Below are 22,922 nucleotides of genomic sequence, written 5' to 3'. Positions count from 1 at the left end.
ACCACAGATACCTAACATTTCCTCGTGTGACGTAACCATCAGGTAAGTTGAGATTTCTAAAGGTATCACCATGACAACCAACACAAACAAATACCTGGTACGTATTATGTTGCTAAAGCCTCGCTACTAGAGCTAGGTAACAAGTACGTCCTTTGTGCAGAGCTTATGTAAAGAGTTACGTAGGCATATCGTATTCCGGCAATAAGAAATAAATCACATAGGCTTAAGTTTGCCCTATTTCCCGTGCGTAATTGATTTTTAAAGAGAGAATCCCCAGTTAACAGAGTAAATTGACTTTCGTTAGTAGAGTTTCGTTAATCAACGAACTAAATTGGAGGTAACAAGTACGTCCTTTGTGCAGAGCTTATGTAAAGAGTTACGTAGGCATATCGTATTCCGGCAATAAGAAATAAATCACATAGGAAAGTTGCCCTATTTCCCGTGTGTGTAAATTGATTTTTAAAGAGTGAATCCCCAGTTAACAGAGTAAATTGACTTTCGTTAATCAACGAACTAAATTAGTAAATGGTCAACGAAAGTGTTTCAAAACAACAGAATTGCTTACAATATTGAATTATGGACACTATTTTATCACGTTCCATACAGTTGTTTTAATAATTTTGGTGAGAATGTCCAAAAATAATGATTAGCTAAAGAAGTGCCTGAATATGTGTGACCTGTAATAATATTACTTACAAATTAGGCAGGCCCCTTAACTATTCGTAGGCATATCGTATTCCGGCAATAAGAAATAAATCACATAGGCTTAAGTTTGCCCTATTTCCCGTGCGTAATTGATTTTTAAAGAGTGAATCCCCAGTTAACAGAGTAAATAATAATTGACTTTCGTTAGTAGAGTTTCGTTAATCGACGAACTAAATTAATAAATGGTCAACGAAAGTGTTTCAAAACAACAGAATTGCTTACAATATTGAATTATGGACACTACTTTATCACGTTCCATACAGTTGTTTTGGTAATTTTGGTGAGAATGTCCAAAAAAAATGATTAGCTAAAGAAGTGCCTGAATATGTGTGACCTGTAATACTATTTCTTATAATTTAGGCAGACCCCTAACTGTACTACTGTACCCCTTTTAGTTATATTTTAACCTAAAAGTTTTTAATTTAACCCCCTACGGTACGCAATCCTACGCGAGTTCAATTTTCGCGGACAGAACGATCGCTTCAGGATGACAGTTAACTGTACTACTGTACCCCTTTTAGTTATATTTTAACCTAAAAGTTTTTAATTTAACCCCCTACGGTACGCAATCCGACGCGAGTTCAATTTTCGTGTCCAATTTTCGCGGACAGAACGATCGTTTCAGGATGACGTTCAGCGACATCGACGAACACCAAGAGGAAAACGATCACGATTCCGACAATCGTTCCGACATCAGCTGGAAAAGCGACGACTATGCCGCCATGATAGAAAAAACCAGTGGCGAGGGGAAGAAACATCGCGTGGTATTCGAAGATGAAATTGGCCACGGGGGCCGGAGAGGGGAAATGAGGCCGAAGAGTGCGTGTAGTGTACATCAAGAAAAGGAGGGGAAGGTGTCACGGCTGTACAGTTTGACCCGTGGCCAGGGTCGGACCATTACCCGGTGTCATTCTGCTCTGGGATTGAGGTAAGTCGATTTAAGTAATCCTTTACGTATAGTTTCTTTGCCATTTTCTTCGTTAAACAGAATAACTCACGATAAAACCTAAAGCTGTGTCCACACAGTCGGCGGCCGTTGCGCATCGATCGATGTGAAACAAATACAAAAGACAACTTTTTTTTTCAGTCGACTATGTGTGGACACAGCTTAATTTCATGTCCCGGGCAATCATCAGAAGGAGTACCTAACTAGATACGGAACAACTTGAGCTAAGACATGTGATCTGGGTCATTTAGAAACCGATATGAATTAATTTAGGTACAGGTAAGTAGGTGTCTAAAGGGATTCAGGCCGAATTTTGTTCTATTTACGAAACCCGACCTGCATAATGTACGTAAAGGTGTGTCCACACATACTGAACGGTCCACACTGCCTCGACAGCATAGATTCACCTCGTCGATCGACCAATATTGACCATGTTTGGACTCACCTTGGAGCTCTCTCAACTAAAATGTCGAATTATGTTCTATTTACGAAACCCGACCTGCATAATGTACGTAAAGGTGTGTCCACACATACTGAACGGTCCACACTGCCTCGACAACATAGATTCACCTCGTCGATCGACCAATATTGACCATGTTTGGACTCACCTTGGAGCTCTCTCAACTAAAATGAGTTTGACTTAATCCGCTCCAGGAGACACGATGGTAAACTAAGCCGCTCCCCGTGTCCAATGCAAGACTTTAACGAGGATGCGGAAAAGAAGTACAACATAGTCAACTTTAAAAGGAGTCTCAAACTGTTGGGTTTTGACCCGGAAGAGTTTGGTATAGAAGCGAACTCGGGCGCTACAAAACCGAGAACCAAGTAAGTTTCTTCTTAAATGAAAGTTAGAGCCTGTTCCCACTTGTTGTTCGGAAAAAAATCGTGTCGTATGTAGTGGGAACACTCTTATATTACATTGGCTACAGGACATTCGGAAAAAAATTGGGTCAAACTCACGACAAGTTGGGAACGGGCTATCTCATTAAAATTTCCACTAGGGTTCGATTCCTCGGTGAGTCAAGGTTTTTTGTCCTCATCTCAAACTGTTGGGTTTTGACCCGGAAGAGTTTGGTATAGAAGCGAACTCGGGCGCTACAAAACCGAGAACCAAGTAAGTTTCTTCTTAAATGAAAGTTAGAGCCTGTTCCCACTTGTTGTTCGGAAAAAAATCGTGTCGTATGTAATCGTGTCGGAACACTCTTATATTACATTGGCTACAGGACATTCGGAAAAAAATTGGGTCAAACTCACGACAAGTTAGGAACGGGCTATCTCATTAAAATTTCCACCAGGGTTCGATTCCTCGGAGAGTCAAGATTTTTTGTTGATGCAGTTAAGATACTCGAGGTACATCGTCTTAGTTGATGCAGTTAAGATAGATACTCGATAATTTCTTATCCTCTTTCCGGCCTAAGTTCTGGATGCAGTCAACCTTGTGAGGCCAATCAACCTTCGTTTTTCGTTGCTTGAAACTGCCTAGTTGTTTGAAAATGAGCAATAACTAGTTAGCTCTTTGGTGACCGATTTAAACTGCAGTTTACATCGAGATTTAGGCGTCCTCCGTAATGTAGACGTTCGTTTACTACAGTTTACATCGGTCACCAAAGGGTTAATTGACCGTACGAAGTGAAGATCTACGTTTTAACTCGTTATTTCCTTTCAACTCTAGGAACGTGAAACCAATGACCATCACGAGGCTCGAACGGAGAACCGTCTCTCTGGATGACGTGAAGAAAGCTGTGCTCAATGAATTTGAAAACGATCTACGATTTCGTAAGTTTCAGTGGGCATAACTCAACTCTAACTTATTTTATTGAAAGGAAGACACCTGGAAACGAACTTTTTTTATGGTAAAAATAATTTATTGCACGTAAATATGGAAAGGAAGAAAAATATATGTCTTGGGAAAAACTAATTCTTGAATTTGTGAATTAGGCAGGTCTTACTTACCTATACACCACGAAATCCATTTACCTATAGGTACTCAACTAATAATAATAATTCATCTAGGTATAAAATTGGAATTTTTTCAGACAAGAATATTGCAAATTTGTGAAGTAGGTACCTACAAAAATCCAAGAATGTATCCTTCAAAATTCAAGTTCCAAATATTATGTAGGTACCTATTTATCAAAGCAACTATCAAGGCTATTATAATACTATTAGACCACCTAAGTGTATAATTGCAATCAAAATTAAGGTACCCAAGCCTATGCAAAGTACTTACCTTTCTATACCAAGTTCCAATAGGTATCTATCTATCTACCTACCTTGAAACGTGAAATAATAAGGCAAACTAAAGATTGAATTGAAATATATTTTTTTAGGGTATTACTTTTGATGAAACTGCTGTATACGTAGAAGGTAAATAGATCTACTAATCCGTCTATTTTGGAAGAAAATCAGGAATTCATTAATGGGGATAAATAGTTCGTTTGGAAATCAGGAAATTTTACTGGAATGTCAAAATCAAAATTTATTCCTGCCTGATGACGATGGGGGTGTCCAAGCTTGTATCTTATCCCGGGTTGTCGAGTAAGGCACATACTCCTTATTCGATCCTGACATATTCTGAGTGTGTTCCGCCATCCATTTATACACCGGCCTCCCCGGATCTTCGCACGGGGTGTAGTCAGTCTTGTAGTGTAGCCAGCCGTACCATTCAGCCGGCACCATACTGCCGTCGTAGTTAAGACCTACATCCGGGTTGTAAATCACCCAGCGGTTTCGGCCGAAGAAGTAGCGCGGGTTTTCGTAGTATTTGTTGCCTGAGGAGGAGGAGAGTTGGGGAAGAGAATTGTTACCACCAAAACGGAGTTACTAATAGCGTTCAAGGTCCATCAGCCTATCACTCTATTTGGGCCGTGACCTCATACGATTCAGATACCTACTTTAAAAAAGGCCGTAAAATTTTGAAGAAGTAGCGCGGGTTTTCGTAGTATTTGTTGCCTGAGGAGGAGGAGAGTTGGGGAAGAGAATTGTTACCACCAAAACGGAGTTACTATAATAGCGTTCAAGGTCCATCAGCCTATCACTCTATTTGGGCCGTGACCTCATACGATTCAGATACCTACTTCAAAAAAGGCCGTAAAATTTTGATTTAACTAAAACATTACTAAAAAAAAATACTGCATAAAAATCTTGGGAAGGAGGTAGCGTACGAGCACTCGTGAATCTCAGGCTGCTGCCCCTTTTGGGTTCAGATACCTTCCTACTTTAAAAAGGCCGTAAAATTTTGATTTAACTAAAACTTTACTAAAAAAATACTGCATAAAAATCTTGGGAACGAGGTAGCGTACGAGCACTCGTGAATCTCAGGCTGCTGCCCCTTTTGGGTGTCCTGGGACAATCTTTGCAATCAGAAGTAATGCGAGTGAGGATCACCAGAAATAGGTTAGAGGACAGAGCCAATTTTCTTCAAGAAGGATATTGACTCAGATTCCCTTGATATACACCAAAATCGTACTAGTATAGGGTTGTAGGTACTAAAATTTCAAAGCTTACCAAATTGGAGGCTGCTGCCCCTTTTGGGTGTCCTGGGACAATCTTTGCAACCAGAAGTAATGCGAGTGAGGATCACCAGAAATAGGTTAGAGGACACAGGACAGAGCCAATTTTCTTCAAGAAGGATATTGACTCAGATTCCCTTGATGTACACCAAAATCGTACTAGTATAGGGTTGTAGGTACTAAAATTTCAAAGCTTACCAAATTGATCTATGCCCACGTACTTCCCAAACTTCAAATCGTCAGTTAGATACAATGTTTTCCAACAGTTCTTCAGACCTCCATTTTCTTTGTATATTTTTCTGAGATTTTCCAACACATTGATACCAAGAAAGTTCTTTAGTTTCGACATTATCGTGAGAAGAAAAAATATGGAATATTGTCGATTTTAGCTTGGAAATACGTAAATTCAATTTGATTTGAAATAGGTACCTAGTTGTTGTGTGATTATTTTGAATACAAACATTATTTTAAAGGCCAATAAAATAGTAGAACTTGGTGAAAACATTAGGGACCCTAATGATCTGTATGCCTGTTTAACTGATGATACTACCATCTTCGAAAAAAACAAACTTAAGTGGGTATACGTCTACCTATTCTTCCCTAGCGTTTCCCTAAGGCGGCCTAAGGTTCACCTATCCTTCTTATGAGTTGAAAATTTCCAAAAACCATTAATCTCTATTTCGTGTTAATATAGGCCGGGCGGCGTTTTGAGCTCTTGACGTTTGCGCCTCCCGGCACGCTTGATTTCTTTGTATATTTTTCTGAGATTTTCCAACACATTGATACCAAGAAAGTTCTTTAGTTTCGACATTATCGTGAGAAGAAAAAATATCGAATATTGTCGAATTTAGCTTGGAAATACGTAAATTCAAATTGATTTGAAATAGGTAGTTGTTGTGTGATTATTTTGAATACAAACATTATTTTAAAGGCCAATAAAATAGTAGAACTTGGTGAAAGCCGATAGTGTAAGCACCGTTCCACCGTTGCGTGTGGTTAGTTTTAAGATGGGTTACCATGTGGGCAAACCGTTTGGCTGGCTTTCTTCGGTCCTACTCAGGTTCGGTGGGGAGGTAGGCACGCTTGATTCTCCTAATGCCGTAAAAATACAATATCCTTCTTCTGCGCTTCTGCCGCTAATGAACATCATCGATACCTCAGGTGTTGGATGTCTTCGGAGTTCGGACAGTCTTTTACTTGGAGTTTTCCCCCGATAGTATTCTTCCTTTGGTCAAACAGAACCGATCAGGCAATATCCATTTCCATGTCAAGTAATTACTTCGTTTAATTGATTTCGAGTCTCTGTCGATCACTTGAGAGTTCTTTTCCAATCAGTTTTTCTTTTTTGTTTAATTTCCCTCGGAAGGTTACACGACTGACCTTTCTCATGACACCTATCTCGTGGTTTACATGTTGCACCAATTGTAGGTAAAGATAGTAATGTACTTAGAGGTACAGTAATAGTACCTAATATACTTTGGTTACGCAGTCTCAGGATCGGAATCAGGCGTCTCAACAGGCGACGCTCAACAGGTGATGTAATCACGTTGAATTTCAGTGACCGTCGCGTCGACCGGTGGGAAACTGGTGAATTCATGTCTCAGGATCGGAATCAGGCGTCTCAACAGGCGACGCTCAACAGGTGATGTAATCACGTTGAATTTCAGTGACCGTCGCGTCGACCGCCGGTGGGAAACTGGTGAATTCACCGTGTTTAGAAACGCTGCCGCGCGGTCTATTATGGAGACGCACTTTAGGACTTTGAAATTTTAAGTCAAAATAATGCCAATGTCATTTTGTCAATGGTGTTTTTATTATTATCATTCTACTAGTATTTTATTGTAGTTCATCCATTGGTCTACTACTCTCGTTTGTACATCGAGGACCCAATTCAAAGTATACTTCTTCAGTGATTTCCCTTATCTATTTTCAAGCTTCGTATCACAAGGCCAATTACCAAATGACATGTGTCTCAACATACGTCTCATGAGGACATACCTACATCCTACATCACAAACAGGACATACTACGTCGCAGTACTTCCTGATTTCAAGCCTGGCTCAGAGATAAAAGTACATTTCATGTATGACGTGTTTAGAAACGCTGCCGCGCGGTCTATTATGGAGACGCACTTTAGGACTTTGAAATTTTAAGTCAAAATAATGCCAATGTCCTTTCGTCAATGGTGTTTTTATTATTGTCATTCTACTAGTATTTTATTGTAGTTCATCCACTGGTTTACCTACTACTCTCGTTTGTACATCGAGGACCCAATTCAAAGTATACTACTTCAGTGACTTCCCTTATCTATTTTCAAGCCTCGTATCACAAGGCCAATTACCAAATGACATGTATCTCAACATACGTCTCATGAGGACATACCTACATCACGAACAGGACATACTATGTCGCAGTACTTCCTGATTTCAAGCCTGGCTCAGACATAAAAGTACATTTCATGTATGATTTTTTTTTCTCCGTAATGAGAACAGTTTTTATTTTTTGTTGTTAAATAGTGTTTTAGTTACTAAATCATAACGAAAATATCAAGTCAGTCACTTGGTTTAAGGTTGCCCGAGTCAGGCTAGCATGACAGTTTCTTAACAGTGTCAATATTCAAGCGCATTCATGCTCAGTCACACAAATCATGTGGCCAATGCTACCTTACATGCTGGGTGCTTGGGTTTTGGAATGCATCTTCCACTCCAGTACATTCCTTGCGAGACTTGGAATACCGTAGCTAAATAGTGATCTAGACCTAGACAGTATGGTGTTGGTGTGCCTAATTAATTAGGCAGGTCCGCAGATATACTACCTCCATGCTCCGTAATCGGAATTCGGAATCACGGTTCAATCGCCCTAATTCATATCGTCCAATTCTGACCCACCACAGAGGCAAACGAAATGTTGAAAAATAATTAATTCTTGCTGGGCAGTATACCACATTTCAAATAGTGATCTAGACCTAGACAGTATGGTGTTGGTGTGCCTAATTAATTAGGCAGGTCCGCAGATATACTACCTCCATACTCCGTAATCGGAATTCGGAATCACGGTTCAATCGCCTTAATAAAATTCATATCGTCCATTTCTGACCCACCACAGAGGCAAACGAAATGTTGAAAAATAATTAATTCTTGCTGGACAGTGTGCCACATTTTTCACTGTTAATTGATAATTTTCTACATGAGACTGTATAGGTAATTAGGTACTAGTGGGTCGAGTTCACCAGTGTGATTTTAGGAAATCTATTCAGTTGAAGAATCAGAGAAAGTACACCAATTAGGAATCGATTAGTTGATTTTATCTACGAGTAGGTACTTTTGAATCTTCCCAGTGTGATTTTAGGAAATCTATTCAGTTGAAGAATCAGAGAAAGTACACCAATTAGGAATCGATTAGTTGATTTTATCTACGAGTATGTACTTTTGAATCTTCTGTCCTCAGGCGTACAATCTATGGAAACGGAAAACGGAGGAAGAGATGCGCCGGAAAAAGCAGCAGCGAGAAAAACAACAGAAGGAGCAAAAGATGAGGGAAGTTTTGCAAGTCGAGGAGCGTCATCGAAATGCCGACGCTTCCTTCAGGTATTGGAAGCAGAAGAAAGAGCAGGCCCTGAGGGAGCAGATAAAACGCTCTAGGTAGGACATCACACTTCTTTCTCTGGTGGAATCAAAGTAGATGATGTTAGACGAAGTAAATACTTACAATCAAGCTTGCGGGAGGCGTAGGAACGTCAAAAGTTCGAAGCCACGCCCGGCCTATATTAATGTGAAACAGAATTTTGAGGTGTTTCCGCATTTACCTACTATTTAACTGAAGGTAACGCACCGCACCACAGGGATGAAATTTAGGTCCGCAATATGGAAGAGTGGTTAAGAGCTTTGACTCCGGACTAGGAGGTGCTGGATTAAAATTCTTTTCATGCGCGGAAATTCTGAATTATTTTCATCCTTTTTCAGTTTAGCGTAGGTAGGACATCACACTTCTTTCTCTGGTGGAATCAAAGTAGATGATGTTAGACGAAGTAAATACTTTCAATCAAGCTTGCGGGAGGCGTAGGAACGTCAAAAGTTCGAAGCCACGCCCGGCCTATATTAATGTGAAACAGAATTTTGAGGTGTTTCCGCATTTACCTACTATTTAACTGAAGGTAACGCACCGCACCACAGGGATGAAATTTAGGTCCGCATATGGAAGAGTGGTTAAGAGCTTTGACTCCGGACTAGGAGGTGCTGGATTCAAATTCTTTTCATGCGCGGAAATTCTGACTAATTTTCATCCTTTTTCAGTTTAGCGTTAACATCTGATGAAATTTGATATTAGGTAGGTACTCTCTTACTTTATTTAGATACATACCTACGTCAATAAGCGCTTACTTACACTTGAATATCCAAATGTTCAAAAAGTATCCAAACTCCAAAGGTTTCTTTTCGTCCTCAACCACATGTTTTCTGTTTCAGAAGGGGATTCAAATTCTTTTCATGCGCGGAAATTCTGACTAATTTTCATCCTTTTTCAGTTTAGCGTTAACATCTGATGAAATTTGATATTACTCTCTTAGTTTCTTTAGATACATAGGTACGTCAATAAGCGCTTACTTACACTTGAATATCCAAAACTTAGAGTTTCCAAGTATTCAAACTAAATGTTCAAAAAGTATCCAAACTCCAAAGGTTTTTTTTTTCATCCTCAACCACATGTTTTCCGTTTCAGAAGAGCCAAAGAGCTGGCCATGGAGACACGAGCTCGCATGCGAGACAATCAGCTGTACGAATCCAATCATGCCTTCATGGAGTGGCTGGATATGATTGAGGAGAGACTACACCTCCAGAATTTACTGGACGAGAAACACAAGTGTTCTAAACATCCACCTAGAGAGTTGATTTAGACCTCATTTAGATTTAGACCTCATTATTATGATCGAATTTACTTTCAGAACAAAAACGAAACCAAGAAGTTACAATGTTCATGGAAATTGAATAGGTAAATATTTTCGTGATTTACACACTTATAAAATGTTAAAAACAAACAGGTAAACATTAAATACCCAATTACAGAGAGGTTAGATTCTAACCGTTAGAAAGTAGGAAGGGTGGTACAGAGAGAGGGAGGAGGAGGAGAAGGGAGGGTCAGGGTGAGAAAGGCAGAAAGGGTAGACTGTAGAGGAGGTGAGAAAGTAGGAAGGAAGAAGAGAGAGAGAGAAGGAGAAAGAGGAGAGGGGAAAAGGAGATGAGAAAGGGGTAGAGGAGTGAGAAAGAAGGAGAAGGGGTGGGTGAGAAGGAGAGGAAGGGGAGAGGTTAGATTCTAACCGTTAGAAAGTAGGAAGGGTGGTACAGAGAGAGGGAGGAGGAGGAGAAGGGAGGGTCAGGGTGAGAAAGGGTAGACTGTAGAGGAGGTGAGAAAGTAGGAAGGAAGAAGAGAGAGAGAGAAGGAAAAAGAGGAGAGGGGAAAAAGAGATGAGAAAGGGGTAGAGGAGTGAGAATGAAGGAGAAGGGGTGGGTGAGAAGGAGAGGAAGGAGGGTGAGAGGGAGGATAGAAGGGAATTAGATGGTGGTGGGAAGAGAGAAGCCGGGGGAATAGGCTATGAAAATGAACCCATGCTATTCAAGAAAGGAAGGGAAACTGAGATAGATGGTAAGGGATAAAATAGGGTAGAAGACATGTATAAGGCGGAGTACATGGAAGCTATGCAATAAATACAACAGAATGGACTTGACTATAATCATACGCCGCGAACACACAATCATGTTCAAAAATTCTGGGTAAACTGGAATCTTCCAAATAAAATTCAACAAATAATATGAAATAGATGTGTCGATAGATATACGTATGTACCAGTCAGCAGTACCTTTCAACACTTGTCAATCAGATGCAGTTCAAGATATGCGACATCCTAGAACCTGCTAGGTCGCGGGTTCAATGCCAACCCGGGGCGAAATTCATCCTAAACAGATACGGTTTTTGTTCTCGGAAAAGTTAGCTTTGCATCCTGTCTTCCTTCTCTCGATTTCGGCACAGTAAAACCACTGTTTTTCCACTTACCTCCATTAACCCCCTTAAGAAAAGTATGAATCCTTTTAAAACTGGCACGGTTACCTATTAGCTAGACTAATTTAAAGGGTGACACGCGGATCACCATACATCATAGCGAAACTCAATTAAAATACTTGAAACGTGCTTGGAGTTTTTGAGCACCCTGCCCCACCCTGTTTACATATTTGTTAGGGCACCTGCTCTGAAAAATTGTGGGTAAGCAGACGAACCCACCTCTACATAATAACACCATGATGAACCCAATTTCATCACAAATATCACAGTTATTTTAGACTAATGAAATGAGTTTTAAAATACTTGAAACGTGCTTGGAGTTTTTGAGCACCCTGCCCCACCCTGTTTACATATTTGTTAGGGCACCTGCTCTGAAAAATTGCGGGTAAGCAGACGAACCCACCTCTACATAATAACACCATGATGAACTCAATTTCATCACAAATATCACGGTTATTTTAGACTAATGAAATGAGCACCTGCTCTGAAAAATTGCGGGTAAGCAGACGAACCCACCTCTACATAATAACACCATGATGAACTCAATTTCATCACAAATATCACAGTTATTTTAGACTAATGAAATGAGTTTGAGTTTTGGATTACCGATTTTTCTCTTGTTTTTCTCGCCATAACTCTAGAAAGGTTCGCCCGATTTCAATGATTTTTACGAAAAATGATGAACACATAAAGAAAATTTTTCTCTTTTTATTTTGAAATGAGTTTGAGTTTTGGATTACCGATTTTTCTCTTGTTTCTCTCGCCATAACTCTAGAAAGGTTCGCCCGATTTCGATGATTTTTACGAAAAATGATCAACAAATATAGAAAATTTTCTCTTTTTATTAAAAACAAGGAGGCAAATACACCCACTCTCAACAGGTGAGCATGTACATGAGGGTGTGAGAGGTAAGAGTAAATATTTGCACATGTCTACCTACTTCCGCATGGGAGAGAGGAGGGTGAGAAAGGTGAGGGTAGAAAGGGGGTAGAGAAGGTGAGAAATGAGAAGGGGTGGGTGAGAGGAAAGGGAAAAGGAGGTGAGAAGGGGGTAGAGAGGTTAGAAAGTAGGAAGGGTGGTGCAGAGAGAGGGAGGAGGAGGAGAAGAGAGGGTCAGGGTGAGAAAGGGTAGACTGTAGAGGATATGAGAAAGTAGGAAGGAAGAAGAGAGAGAGAAGGAGAAAGAGGAGAGGGGAAAAAGAGATGAGAAAAGGGTAGAGGAGTGAGAAAGAAGGAGAAGGGGAGGGTGAGAAGTAGGAGGGTGAGAGGGAAGATAGAAGGGAATTAGATGGTGGTGGGAAGAGAGAAGCCGGGGGGAATAGGCTATGAAAATGAACCCATGCTATTCAAGAAAGGAGGGGGAACTGAGGTAGATGGTAAGGGATAAAATAGGGTAGAAGACATGTATAAGGCGGAGTACATGGAAGCTATGCAATACATACAACAGAATGGACTTGACTATAAACATACGCCGCGAATACACAATCATGTTCAAAAATTCTGGGTAAAGTGGAATCTTCCAAATAAAATTCAACAAATAATATGAAATCAAACTTTCTTGACTTGGCGGGGCGGAGCGCTACCGCGCTCCTTAATAGATGTGTCGATAGATATACGTATGTACCAGTCAGCAGTACCTTTCAACACTTGTCAATCAGATGCAGTTCAAGATATGCGACATCCTAGAAACTGCTAGGTCGCGGGTTCAATGCCAACCCGGGGCGAAATTCATCCTAAACAGATAAGGTTTTTGCTCTCGGAAAAGTTAACTTTGCATCCTGTCTTCCTTCTCTCGATTTCGGCACAGTAAAACCACCGTTTTTCCAGTTCCCTCCATTAACCCCCTTAAGAAAAGTATGAATCCTTTTAAAACTGGCACGGTTACCTATTAGCTAGAATAATTTAAAGGGTGACACGCGGATCACCATACATCATAGCGAAACTCAATTAAAATACTTGAAACGTGCTTGGAGTTTTTGAGCACCCTGCCCCACCCTGTTTACATATTTGTTAGGGCACCTGCTCTGAAAAATTGCGGGTAAGCAGACGAACCCACCTCTACATAATAACACCATGATGAACTCAATTTCATCACAAATATCACAGTTATTTTAGACTAATGAAATGAGTTTGAGTTTTGGATTACCGATTTTTCTCTTGTTTCTCTCGCCATAACTCTAGAAAGGTTCGCCCGATTTCGATGATTTTTACGAAAAATGATCAACAAATATAGAAAATTTTCTCTTTTTATTAATTACACTCGATCGGGCTTTCGAATTTCGTCTATCAGCACACCTGCCTTTCCAAATTCATATTTGGGGGAGCTTTAGGAAGAGGGAGTAGATTTGGGGACGCCTGCGCAAGATCTGAGGGGGAAGAGGGTGGCTTTCGAAAGCTTCAGAGTCCTTCTTTGCCACATGGGATTTATACGAGGTATTCGAGTTTTCTAATGTGAAAAACAAGATGAATAAATAATACATCTTTTATTATTTGAGAAAAATTATATGAACAAAAAGACTATTGATTGAACACCACCAATACGTCAAGATATTGTTCTTCTAACAAGTGGAAAAATTGCGGCCATCAGCATCTTTAAAGTTCAATTTTTTATACTGTGTGTAATTTTAATTTGTGGCGTTCTGTGTTTTAGTTTTCCACTTTTGTGAGGAAAATTTCATAAAATATATTCCGAACAATTTTGTTGTGCGTGGAATTTTTCATTGGACTATTATGTAACAAGTTTGTTCGATCTGTGTTTTTTCTCCTTGTGAAAGCAACTGTGTTTTGGAGTTTATTTCAAGTGGAAGAATTTTTTCGACAATGTACATAATATGTACATATATGTCATTAAGTAGACAAACATTTTTAGTAAACAATTGAAATTTTAAATAACATAACAAACATCCGAAAAAGAACCTTACTACAAAAAATATTAAGTGCTGTATTTATTCTCAACATCTGCTTACGACACAAAGGCTTCGTTATATCATTTTGAAAGAAACTTGGAAGCTAAATCAATATAAAACTGATTAAAAAATCTAGCCATATACATACTAGCACAAACCTTAGTTACTTAAGTTCATCCTATCCTTTAGTTCAGGTGTGGCGTTCTGTGTTTTAGTTTTCCACTTTTGTGAGGAAAATTTCATAAAATATATTCCGAACAATTTTGTTGTGCGTGGAATTTTTTATTGGACTATTATGTAACAAGTTTGTTCGAGCTGTGTTTTTTCTCCCTGTGAAAGTAACTGTGTTTTAGAGTTTATTTCAAGTGGAAGAATTTTTTCGACAATGTACATATATGTCATTAAGTAGACAAACATTTTTAGTACACAATTGAAATTTTAAATACCTAACATAACAAACATCCGAAAAAGAACCTTACTACAAATATTAAGTGCTGTATTTATTCTCAACATCTGCTGACTGCTTACGACACAAAAGCGTCGTTATGTCATTTTGAAAGGAACTTGGAAGCTAAAACAATATAAAACTGATAAAAAATCTAGCCATATACATAGGTACATACTAGCTACTAGCACAAACCTTAGTTACTTAAGTTCATCCTATCCTTTAGTTCAGATCATCACAAATCCCACCCAAATCCTTTAATTATAGGAATTGTTCTTCATAAGTTACAAGGAAAATCGCCAGCCTAACCTCTCAAGAGTCCTCGCCCGCCAATCATAATCCGGTCCAAACTTAACCTCCAGTTCTCAAACTACATCTCCAGCCAAAACTTCATCTCCAGCCAAAACTACATCTCCAGCCCAAACTTCATCTCCAGTCCAAACTACATCCCCAGCCCAACGCCATGACGTCAAACCCTGCCCAAACACCCACCCTTACCGTCGACTGTCGAATGCTACGATCTCCCAGCCACGAGTCCATCACTACAGACCTGAGTCTGTTTTCTGTCTCTTCAACACAAAGTCTTGACACGAGAGGCGTGCGTCTTGTCACATTCAGAGCCTATCCGGACAGTCTAGCCTCGGTCCGCGGTCCAAGTCCCAATCCAGATTCCAAGAGCTCCAGGTGAGATCTAAAGGGACTTTTCAGCCCTCCGTCCAATACTTGGGAATATTTGACCTTTTGTTAACAGTAAACAAAGAAGGAACGTAGGATTGGTGAGGGCAGAAAGAGGGTAGAGGAGAGATTGATTTTTTTTTTTTCAAGAGGTTTGATAGAGGGAACTGTAACTGTTAATGTCTTATCGTCCCGAAATCGAAAAGAGAAGGAAGGCAGGATAGGAGAAAGCCAGCCGTTCCGAGATCGAACATCTGATAGAGGGAACTGTAGCTGTTAATGTCTTATCGTCCCGAAATCTAAGAGAGAAGGAAGGCAGGATAGGAGAAAGCCAGCCGTTCCGGGATCGAACATTATCCCTTCAGGATAAAATCCGCCCCGGGTGGGAATTTATACAACGCTAGTAACACTTTTATTCTTTGTTTTTCGCAGACCTCCAGATATCCCGGAAGCTCAATGGTTTGAGGAAGAGAATGAAGTCATCCGAAGTTGTGCAGCTCTCTCCTCCGCTCTAGGCATTCAGAAAAGTTTCAGCACAAGTGATATTAGTCAGTTGGATCGCACAGACCATGGTAAAGTTTAGCGCTAGCAACTAACGTCCATAGTGTAAAACAAAAAGTCAGAATATGTATATGCAAAAATTTAAGCCTCTAAAGGTGTGTCCACACATAGTCCACCGGCCATCGATCGACATCGACTGAACCGTCCACATTGCCTTGACAACATGGTACAAGCTCTGCTTATACGGATGGGTATACCATTTATAAGAAAAATGTATGTTCTGAGTTTTTTGTCGATCAAATATAAATGGAAACTTGTTAAAAAAAAAAACATAGATTTACTTCGTCGATCGACGGCCAGTCGACTGTTTGGACTTTGGACACACCTTTACAAACTATTCTCGGAACGGCTGGCTTTCTCCTATCCTGTGCCCCTTCTCTCTGCGATTTCGGGACGATAAGACCTTAACCGGCTGGCTTTCTCCTATCCTGTGTCCCTTCTCTCTTCGATTTCGGGACGATAAGACCTTAACAGTTACAGTTCCCTCTATCAAACCTCTGTTTTTCTTTTAATCCCCTAAGTTTATTTCATCCCTTTCACATCCACAGGTCTAGGTCGACCCGCTATTTCCGAGCTGGCATTGAGTGCTGTACAGCGGAGTGGATACCTCCTAGAGCATCTTCAATGCCCCTCCCCCTTGACAAAATCCATACGGCCCTGTTTGTCACAGTTCTTACTATCAAACCTCTTGGGGAAAAACATTTTTACAGTTGGTATAGAGCAAAAAACTTCTCTTAACTTTATCCCAATTTTTGCCGAATGGGTATTGCCGACTAGGTATTAGATACTGTTTTGAATGGTACTTTTTTGTGCAAATCATTATTTTTTACATCCACTACTCATTACTCAACCATTGTTACAGTTCCCACTATCAAACCTCTTAGGGAAAAAACCTTTAGAGTTAGTATAGGGCAAAAAACTTCTTTCTCTTAAATTTACCCTAACTTTTGCCGACTAGGTATTATTGTTTTGAATAGTTACAATTTTTATGCAAATTATTATATTTTAACATCCACTACTCAACCAGTAAATAAGTTCTTGTTTCGCTGATTGACCAAATGTGCACCGTGTACCAGCTTGTACTGTGGTTGGGACGGTGGTTGACAACTTGACACCAAATAAGTAACATTACACCAGGTTAACATTACAGAAGACATGTGGTAAGCATTTCATGATGTGTGAAAATAACATTGTGTTTACGTATTTTGAATAAAAAACCAGAGGGTGTCACCTGATACCCTAGAGTACCTATGTAGGTCGTCAATCAATCAAGTATCAGAATAGGAGCATGGTCCAGTGGTAAGGAGATCGTTTACAACATAGGAGGGCCTGGGTTCTGGGTTGCGAAAAGATTTGCAACATCGATTGAGAGCTATATCTATCCTATTTTCGTGTTCAGGACAAATCACAAGTTCCTGACAAATTACAATGGGTTGCGAAAAGATTTGCAACATCGATTGAGAGCTATATCTATCCTATTTTCGTGTTCAGGACAAATCACAAGTTCCTGACAAATTTGAGAGCTACGTAGGTATACGAGAGGTTTGATAGAGGGAAAGGGGAACATAGCTCTTATTGTCCCGAAATCGAAGATAGGACAGGATAAGGGAAAGCCAGCCATTCCATGACGAACCTTATTTGTTTAGGATAAAATTCCACCGTGGTAAAATTGAACTCGCGACCCAGCACTTACAAAACAGACGCGCTACTCTCCAAACTAACTAGGCTGACTTGGGGGGACAACAACAAGTTAGGGGGAAGGGGGTGCCGCGGAAAGATTAGAGTCATGAGAAGTGTGCCGCAGTGGCAACAACTTTGAGAAACATTGCGTTAAACAAACACCTCCACTAATTATCCATTGCCCCACATTGTATGTAGTTGCCGGAACAATGAGATGAAAAGACTATGCAACAGATGGGGGCTGAACAACTGGGAGCAGTTGACACAACATAGAGTTCTTTAGAGGCAAGCAGTCCGGTCGGCACGGGATTCACATAACTCTCATACGCCATCGGAGTGAGTGAGTTATTGCCCCACTTACTAAATCCTCCACGACTAAAAATGACCTCTTCCAGCATCTCCACTGAAAAATCGCCCCTTCCAGCATCACCATGCTCAAGGTCATCAAGTTTCTAACCACACAGAGTTCAAACAAGGAGGCAAATACACCCACTCTCAACAGGTGAGCATGTACATGAGGGTGTGAGAGGTAAGAGTAAATATTTGCACAAGTCTAACTTCCGCATGGGAGAGAGGAGGAACCCCCCATCCATTTCTGATCTAATCATACCTAACCACTTTCTCTCTGTGTCAGGTCCGACAAACGTACATTCGACGGCGCTTGCTGACCACATACATGGCCTTGGAGCGGCTCTCGCAGAGTGAATTCAACCTGGACCGCCTCGAGGTGCAAGCCAAAGCGGCCTCCCTCAGCCTCTCCGGCACAGCAGCCTCCCCTAGCGGTGGAGATGCCAACCTTCTCTCTGTACCTGGTACCTGCGCGAGTAGCTCCCTCCATAACAACAACAAATACCTAAAGAACATCACAATGAAAGGGATACCCAAGATAGGGAACCTCTCCGAGAAAGATATCGACCGAGAGCGTGGGGTTCCACTGTCCAAATACGATCGAAACATGATGATATTTAACTGGTTGCACACCCTGGATATACGAGAGGAGCTGCCCCTCGAATAAAGTTCTTATAATGAAGTTTTATTATTCTAAAATTTCTATTTTCTAATCAAATAATTCGACAGATAACAGCGAGGTATATTTAACTGGTTGCACACCCTGGATATACGAGAGGAGCTGCCCCTCGAGTAAAGTTCTTATAATGAAGTTTTATTATTCTAAAATTCCTATTTTCTCATCAAATAACTCGACAGATAACAGCGAGGAGAATTTATTCTCGTTTTCTATGTACCTAATTCAGATCAAACTAGAATCTCGACCAAATTCTCAGCTTCAAGTCTTCTATGACAACAAACCCCTTGTTTAAACCGAAGTATACAATGTGCCAAATTCATTTCTGAATGAGAATCCTAAAAGTAGTTAACAATTTAGTTCAGGCACTGTTAAAATTAAAAGACTTTATATCACAGCCTGATCAAATGTACAATGAATGTACACTCGAAACTTATAAGCATGTTTTATTTCCTCATAGATATAAGTACAGTAAAAAGATACAAATGTCTGGATTTTTTAAAGATGCCAGAGAAACCTATTCTTTTTATACCTTCATTATTTTGAGATTTGTTTTAATTTTGTTATCTAATATAAAAAGTTACTTCAAGTTCGACCTATTATACCCAATTATTACTTATTTTACTATACTACAGACTGTATTGTTTTTGTTCTTTTTTTACTTTTCTATTTTTCAGAAGCTGAAATGAATTTAGTATGTAGCCCTTAAAAAAGTACAGATACTCTTTAGATTTTATGCAATATGCATAAATACACAAGTAAACATTAATATTTAGTATATTTTTAACAATTCATTTTTCAATAACAGTTGCCGTTAATAGATAGCCCCCTGTACTTGTCATAGACATATGAGGATGGGTGCGGTCAGGTAAAACTTGATAAGATCGGAGAAAAGATTCTGTCAATCTAACATTAATAACAGGAAACTTTGAAGTCTTCAGTTCCATGAAAAGCTCTACAAGAGGTTCTCTATACAAACTGTAGATAATGATTGGTCTTGAAGGTGCAACATACTGAATGAACTCTGTTAGAACAGACAAGGGGTGCTCTTTACAAACAATAATTAATCCATCTACTTTATTAAGTAGAATATTTTCTACTTGAAGCTCTACAAGAGGTTCTCTATACAAACTGTAGATAATGATTGGTCTTGAAGGTGCAACATACTGAATGAACTCTGTTAGAACAGACAGGGGGTGCTCTTTACAAACAATAATTAATCCATCTACTTTATTAAGTAGAATATTTTCTACTTGTATCTTACGAGAAGAATCAAATTCATAACAAGACCTTTTGTTATTGTCCAACTGGATATCACTGTTTTTCCTCTTTAGGTTAGCTTTAGGACTCTTATCTGATGTGACAGTATTTCCTGAAGGAGTGGTCTGACTGGCATTTATTTCACATTGTTCCAGATCATGAGCTAAAACTGAACTTTAGACATTGAGCTTGAATTCAGTGAACAAAACATCTGTGATAGCAATGAAATAGTGATTACACAAGATTCCGTCAGTAATTCAGCAAATAAGAAAATTTTGCCTCCACCTCTAGATGTTGACGAAATACATTTCGAAAACAAAGAAGATAGTTTTGAAACGGATTTCGGTCATTTTGAAAGTGCAACCAATGTACCTTTTGAGCACGTCACTGTACCCTCTGCAAGTTTTAATAAGGAATTAGATACCAATGACACCAGTATTTCAGCTGAAGGCATTGCCAACGCTGTTGAAAATCAATCAATCAAGAATGCACCTGATATTAGTGAGAATATTGAAGATGATGAGGATGAGTTTGGAGACTTCAGTAGTGTTGTAGAATTTAGCAATCAGCCTGTACCAAACCCTAGTAGCTTACCTGTACCACATATCATTCCTTCTAAATCAACATCAGATAGGCAAACTGTATCAGAACTTCCTTCCGCTAAAACAAATTTGGATGAGATGACACCAGTATTTCAGCTGAAGGCATTGCCAACGCTGTTGAAAATCAATCAATCAAGAATGCACCTGATATTAGTGAGAATATTGATGAAGATGATGAGGATGAGTTTGGAGACTTCAGTAGTGTTGTAGAATTTAGCAACCAGCCTGTACCAAACCCTAATAGCTTACCTGTACCACATATCATTCCTTCTAAATCAACATCAGATAGGCAAACTGTATCAGAACTTCCTCCTACTAAAACAAATTTGGATGAGGAGGATGATGATGATGATGATTTTGGAGATTTCTCAAGTGAAAATTTTGTCACTCAAGCGCCCACTCCTAAGCTGTTTGATATTAGTACTTTGGATATAACAAGACCTTTTGTTATTGTCCAACTGGATATCACTGTTTTTCCTCTTTAGGTTAGCTTTAGGACTCTTATCTGATGTGACAGTAGTTCCTGAAGGAGTGGTCTGACTGGCATTTATTTCACATTGTTCCAGATCATGAGCTAAAACTGAACTTCCTGTTGAATTAAGACTTTCTGAGTTTATATTGTTTTGATCAGATTCCAAGGGACTTTCTTGTTTTACAAGTTTTTTATCAATACCATTCAGGGTTATACTGTCTTTCTTGGGAGAACATGATTCATCCATTAGTTTTTGTCCCTTGATAGATTTACAAACTTCAATGATGTCTCTAACTGACATTGGAACATAACAATTGAGTTTTTCACTTGACAGGTTTAAAGACAAAACAGAACTTTTTTGAGGATATGGACCTGGATGTATCTGAACTACTTTTCCTGTTGTGTCCAAAGAGTTCAAGATCATAGCTGAAATGATACCAGAGCAGCCATTTTCATATGTTAAATAATTACCTCCAGGCTGAATATTACATGCTGTGGTCATATGTGAGAGTGTATCCATAGACATTTATCTGAACTACTTTTCCTGTTGTGTCCAAAGAGTTCAAGATCATAGCTGAAATGATACCAGAGCAGCCATTTTCATATGTTAAATAAGTCCCTCCAGGCTGAATATTACATGCCGTGGTCATATGTGAGAGTGTATCCATAGACATACCTAGAAATTTAGATGGGTCCTTCTTATTATTTATTTCAATCATAAGTCTCAAACTTGTAGGTCTCAGAAGAATGTAGTCAAAATATTTTCTCTTCTTTTTGGACAAATACTTCTCCTGTGCAAACTCAGTTTTCTTCTGGAATGTTGTACTGTTCTCTACAAGTTGTTCCACAATATCCTGTGCTGGTATTCCACTATCTCTCAACTCGTGAATATTCTCTGTGGAGAGACTCTGAGATTTCCCATCATCTTTGATATCTCTATTATCAGATCCACTTGACAAATCTTTGATAATCTCCGCACTCAATCTGGGGTTCTCATTTTTGTCACATATTTCTGCCCTGTACAAGCGTTTCTTGGACTTTTTTACACTAACTTCAGGAATTATTTTAAATGTGGACCAATAGGGTTTGTCCACTGCAGTTCTGATATTGACAATGTCATTGCCAAGTACTACATCAAAGTCATCGCCCTTGTTTCCTCCTAGGTGAATAATCTTCATAAAGTTCCATCTCTGTACTACAACATAATCACCTACCTTGATCAAATTATCAGGAACAGAGCTCATGGTTTCTGTAGATGTCCAACACTGATTACTACTTTTTATCACAAGTAAAATTACTTTTAATCACTTGAAAATGTCAAATTATGTCAAAACTTAGCCTAAAAATAATGCTATTCCCTCTCTCAAGCAGTTTGTCACAATCGCCACGTTCTAATTTGAAATTTCGCGGTCGATTTGTTTGTTTATTTATTTTATGGTAGTACCAATATAAGATTCAAGAAATATAAAATGTATTCACATTTAATTTCAATAAAAATGTCATTTTAATCCTATTTTCATTTATTAAAATTGAAATTTCAATTAAATGGGTACCTTTACATATTTTTTTCCACTGTACCTAGAAAAAGAAATACCTATTTGAATGGAAATAATTTTTCTCAAGTACCTACTAATTTATTACAAGTTGATACGTGGTACCAATATAAGATTCAAGAAATATAAAATGTATTCACATTTAATTTCAATAAAAATGTCATTTTAATCCTATTTTCATTTATTGAAATTGAAATTTCAATTAAATGGGTACCTTTACATATTTTTTTTCCACTGTACCTAGAAAAAGATATACCTAATTACCTATTTGAATGGAAATAATTTTTCTCAAGTACCTACTAATTTATTACAAGTTGGTATCACTTTCTATTTTATCAGTAAAATATGTCAGCTGATCTCGTAAAGCCAACACTGATTACTACTTTTTATCACAAGTAAAATTACTTTTAATCACTTGAAAATGTCAAAATATGTCAAAACTTAGCCTAAAAATAATGCTCTTCCCTCTCTGCAGTTTGTCACAATCGCCACGTTCTAATTTGAAATTTCGCGGTCGATTTGTTTGTTTAT

General features: G+C 39.0%; 5 protein-coding genes across 5 annotated transcripts; 3 read left to right on the top strand and 2 right to left on the bottom strand.

Moving 5' to 3' along the window:
- Positions 1 to 1,238: 1,238 nt before the first annotated feature.
- On the top strand, positions 1,239 to 3,447 carry LOC113469944. The gene is made up of 3 exons (XM_026828006.1): positions 1,239 to 1,633; positions 2,306 to 2,476; positions 3,324 to 3,447. The coding sequence occupies exons 1-3, from the start codon at positions 1,332 to 1,334 to the stop codon at positions 3,445 to 3,447; spliced, it is 597 nt and encodes a 198-aa protein (XP_026683807.1). The 5' UTR covers positions 1,239 to 1,331.
- Positions 3,448 to 3,951: 504 nt separating this feature from the next.
- On the bottom strand, positions 3,952 to 5,593 carry LOC103515255 (probable NADH dehydrogenase [ubiquinone] 1 alpha subcomplex subunit 12). The gene is made up of 2 exons (XM_008480184.2): positions 5,362 to 5,593; positions 3,952 to 4,422 (listed from the first exon to the last, which is right to left on the bottom strand). Exons 1-2 carry the CDS (start codon positions 5,510 to 5,512, stop codon positions 4,124 to 4,126), a joined length of 450 nt encoding a protein of 149 aa, XP_008478406.1. The 5' UTR covers positions 5,513 to 5,593; the 3' UTR covers positions 3,952 to 4,123.
- Positions 5,594 to 7,810: 2,217 nt separating this feature from the next.
- LOC103515264 (vicilin-like seed storage protein At2g18540) lies at positions 7,811 to 10,054 on the top strand. The gene is made up of 3 exons (XM_017446593.1): positions 7,811 to 7,882; positions 8,611 to 8,804; positions 9,880 to 10,054. The coding sequence occupies exons 1-3, from the start codon at positions 7,811 to 7,813 to the stop codon at positions 10,052 to 10,054; spliced, it is 441 nt and encodes a 146-aa protein (XP_017302082.1).
- Positions 10,055 to 13,620: 3,566 nt separating this feature from the next.
- Positions 13,621 to 19,298, top strand: LOC103515263. Its single transcript, XM_008480194.3, has 7 exons — positions 13,621 to 14,313; positions 14,796 to 15,248; positions 15,672 to 15,811; positions 16,349 to 16,426; positions 17,876 to 17,982; positions 18,115 to 18,568; positions 18,698 to 19,298. Exons 2-6 carry the CDS (start codon positions 15,028 to 15,030, stop codon positions 18,493 to 18,495), a joined length of 927 nt encoding a protein of 308 aa, XP_008478416.1. The 5' UTR covers positions 13,621 to 14,313; positions 14,796 to 15,027; the 3' UTR covers positions 18,496 to 18,568; positions 18,698 to 19,298.
- Positions 18,824 to 22,239, bottom strand: LOC103515262 (tRNA (adenine(58)-N(1))-methyltransferase non-catalytic subunit TRM6). The gene is made up of 4 exons (XM_017446592.2): positions 21,406 to 22,239; positions 20,808 to 21,257; positions 19,605 to 19,794; positions 18,824 to 18,829 (listed from the first exon to the last, which is right to left on the bottom strand). Exons 1-4 carry the CDS (start codon positions 22,080 to 22,082, stop codon positions 18,824 to 18,826), a joined length of 1,323 nt encoding a protein of 440 aa, XP_017302081.1. The 5' UTR covers positions 22,083 to 22,239.
- Positions 22,240 to 22,922: the final 683 nt, after the last annotated feature.

The sequence above is a fragment of the Diaphorina citri genome, unplaced genomic scaffold (assembly GCF_000475195.1).
Source record: "Diaphorina citri unplaced genomic scaffold, Diaci psyllid genome assembly version 1.1 scaffold1307, whole genome shotgun sequence".
Taxonomy (NCBI): Eukaryota; Metazoa; Arthropoda; class Insecta; order Hemiptera; family Psyllidae; genus Diaphorina; species Diaphorina citri.
Note: the sequence above shows the minus strand (reverse complement) of the source record. Positions and strands in the feature narration are given on the sequence as shown.

Excerpts from the sequence above, each read along its gene's own strand:
- LOC113469944 (XM_026828006.1), top strand. The coding sequence starts at position 1,332 with ATGACGTTCAGCGACATCGACGAACACCAAGAGGAAAACGATCACGAT. Across the intron at positions 1,634-2,305 it reads CATTCTGCTCTGGGATTGAG|GAGACACGATGGTAAACTAA; the intron begins GTAAGTCGATTT and ends AATCCGCTCCAG. Across the intron at positions 2,477-3,323 it reads GCTACAAAACCGAGAACCAA|GAACGTGAAACCAATGACCA; the intron begins GTAAGTTTCTTC and ends TTTCAACTCTAG.
- LOC103515255 (XM_008480184.2), bottom strand. The coding sequence starts at position 5,512 with ATGTCGAAACTAAAGAACTTTCTTGGTATCAATGTGTTGGAAAATCTC. Across the intron at positions 4,423-5,361 it reads CGTGGGCATAGATCAATTTG|GCAACAAATACTACGAAAAC; the intron begins GTAAGCTTTGAA and ends CCTCCTCCTCAG.
- LOC103515264 (XM_017446593.1), top strand. The coding sequence starts at position 7,811 with ATGTGGCCAATGCTACCTTACATGCTGGGTGCTTGGGTTTTGGAATGC. Across the intron at positions 7,883-8,610 it reads TCCACTCCAGTACATTCCTT|GCGTACAATCTATGGAAACG; the intron begins GCGAGACTTGGA and ends TTCTGTCCTCAG. Across the intron at positions 8,805-9,879 it reads GAGCAGATAAAACGCTCTAG|AAGAGCCAAAGAGCTGGCCA; the intron begins GTAGGACATCAC and ends TTTCCGTTTCAG.
- LOC103515263 (XM_008480194.3), top strand. The coding sequence starts at position 15,028 with ATGACGTCAAACCCTGCCCAAACACCCACCCTTACCGTCGACTGTCGA. Across the intron at positions 15,249-15,671 it reads CCAGATTCCAAGAGCTCCAG|ACCTCCAGATATCCCGGAAG; the intron begins GTGAGATCTAAA and ends TGTTTTTCGCAG. Across the intron at positions 17,983-18,114 it reads AATACACCCACTCTCAACAG|GTCCGACAAACGTACATTCG; the intron begins GTGAGCATGTAC and ends TCTCTGTGTCAG.
- LOC103515262 (XM_017446592.2), bottom strand. The coding sequence starts at position 22,082 with ATGAGCTCTGTTCCTGATAATTTGATCAAGGTAGGTGATTATGTTGTA. Across the intron at positions 21,258-21,405 it reads GGTATCATTTCAGCTATGAT|CTTGAACTCTTTGGACACAA; the intron begins CTTGAACTCTTT and ends TTCAGCTATGAT. Across the intron at positions 19,795-20,807 it reads CAGTTGGACAATAACAAAAG|GTCTTGTTATGAATTTGATT; the intron begins GTCTTGTTATAT and ends CAATAACAAAAG.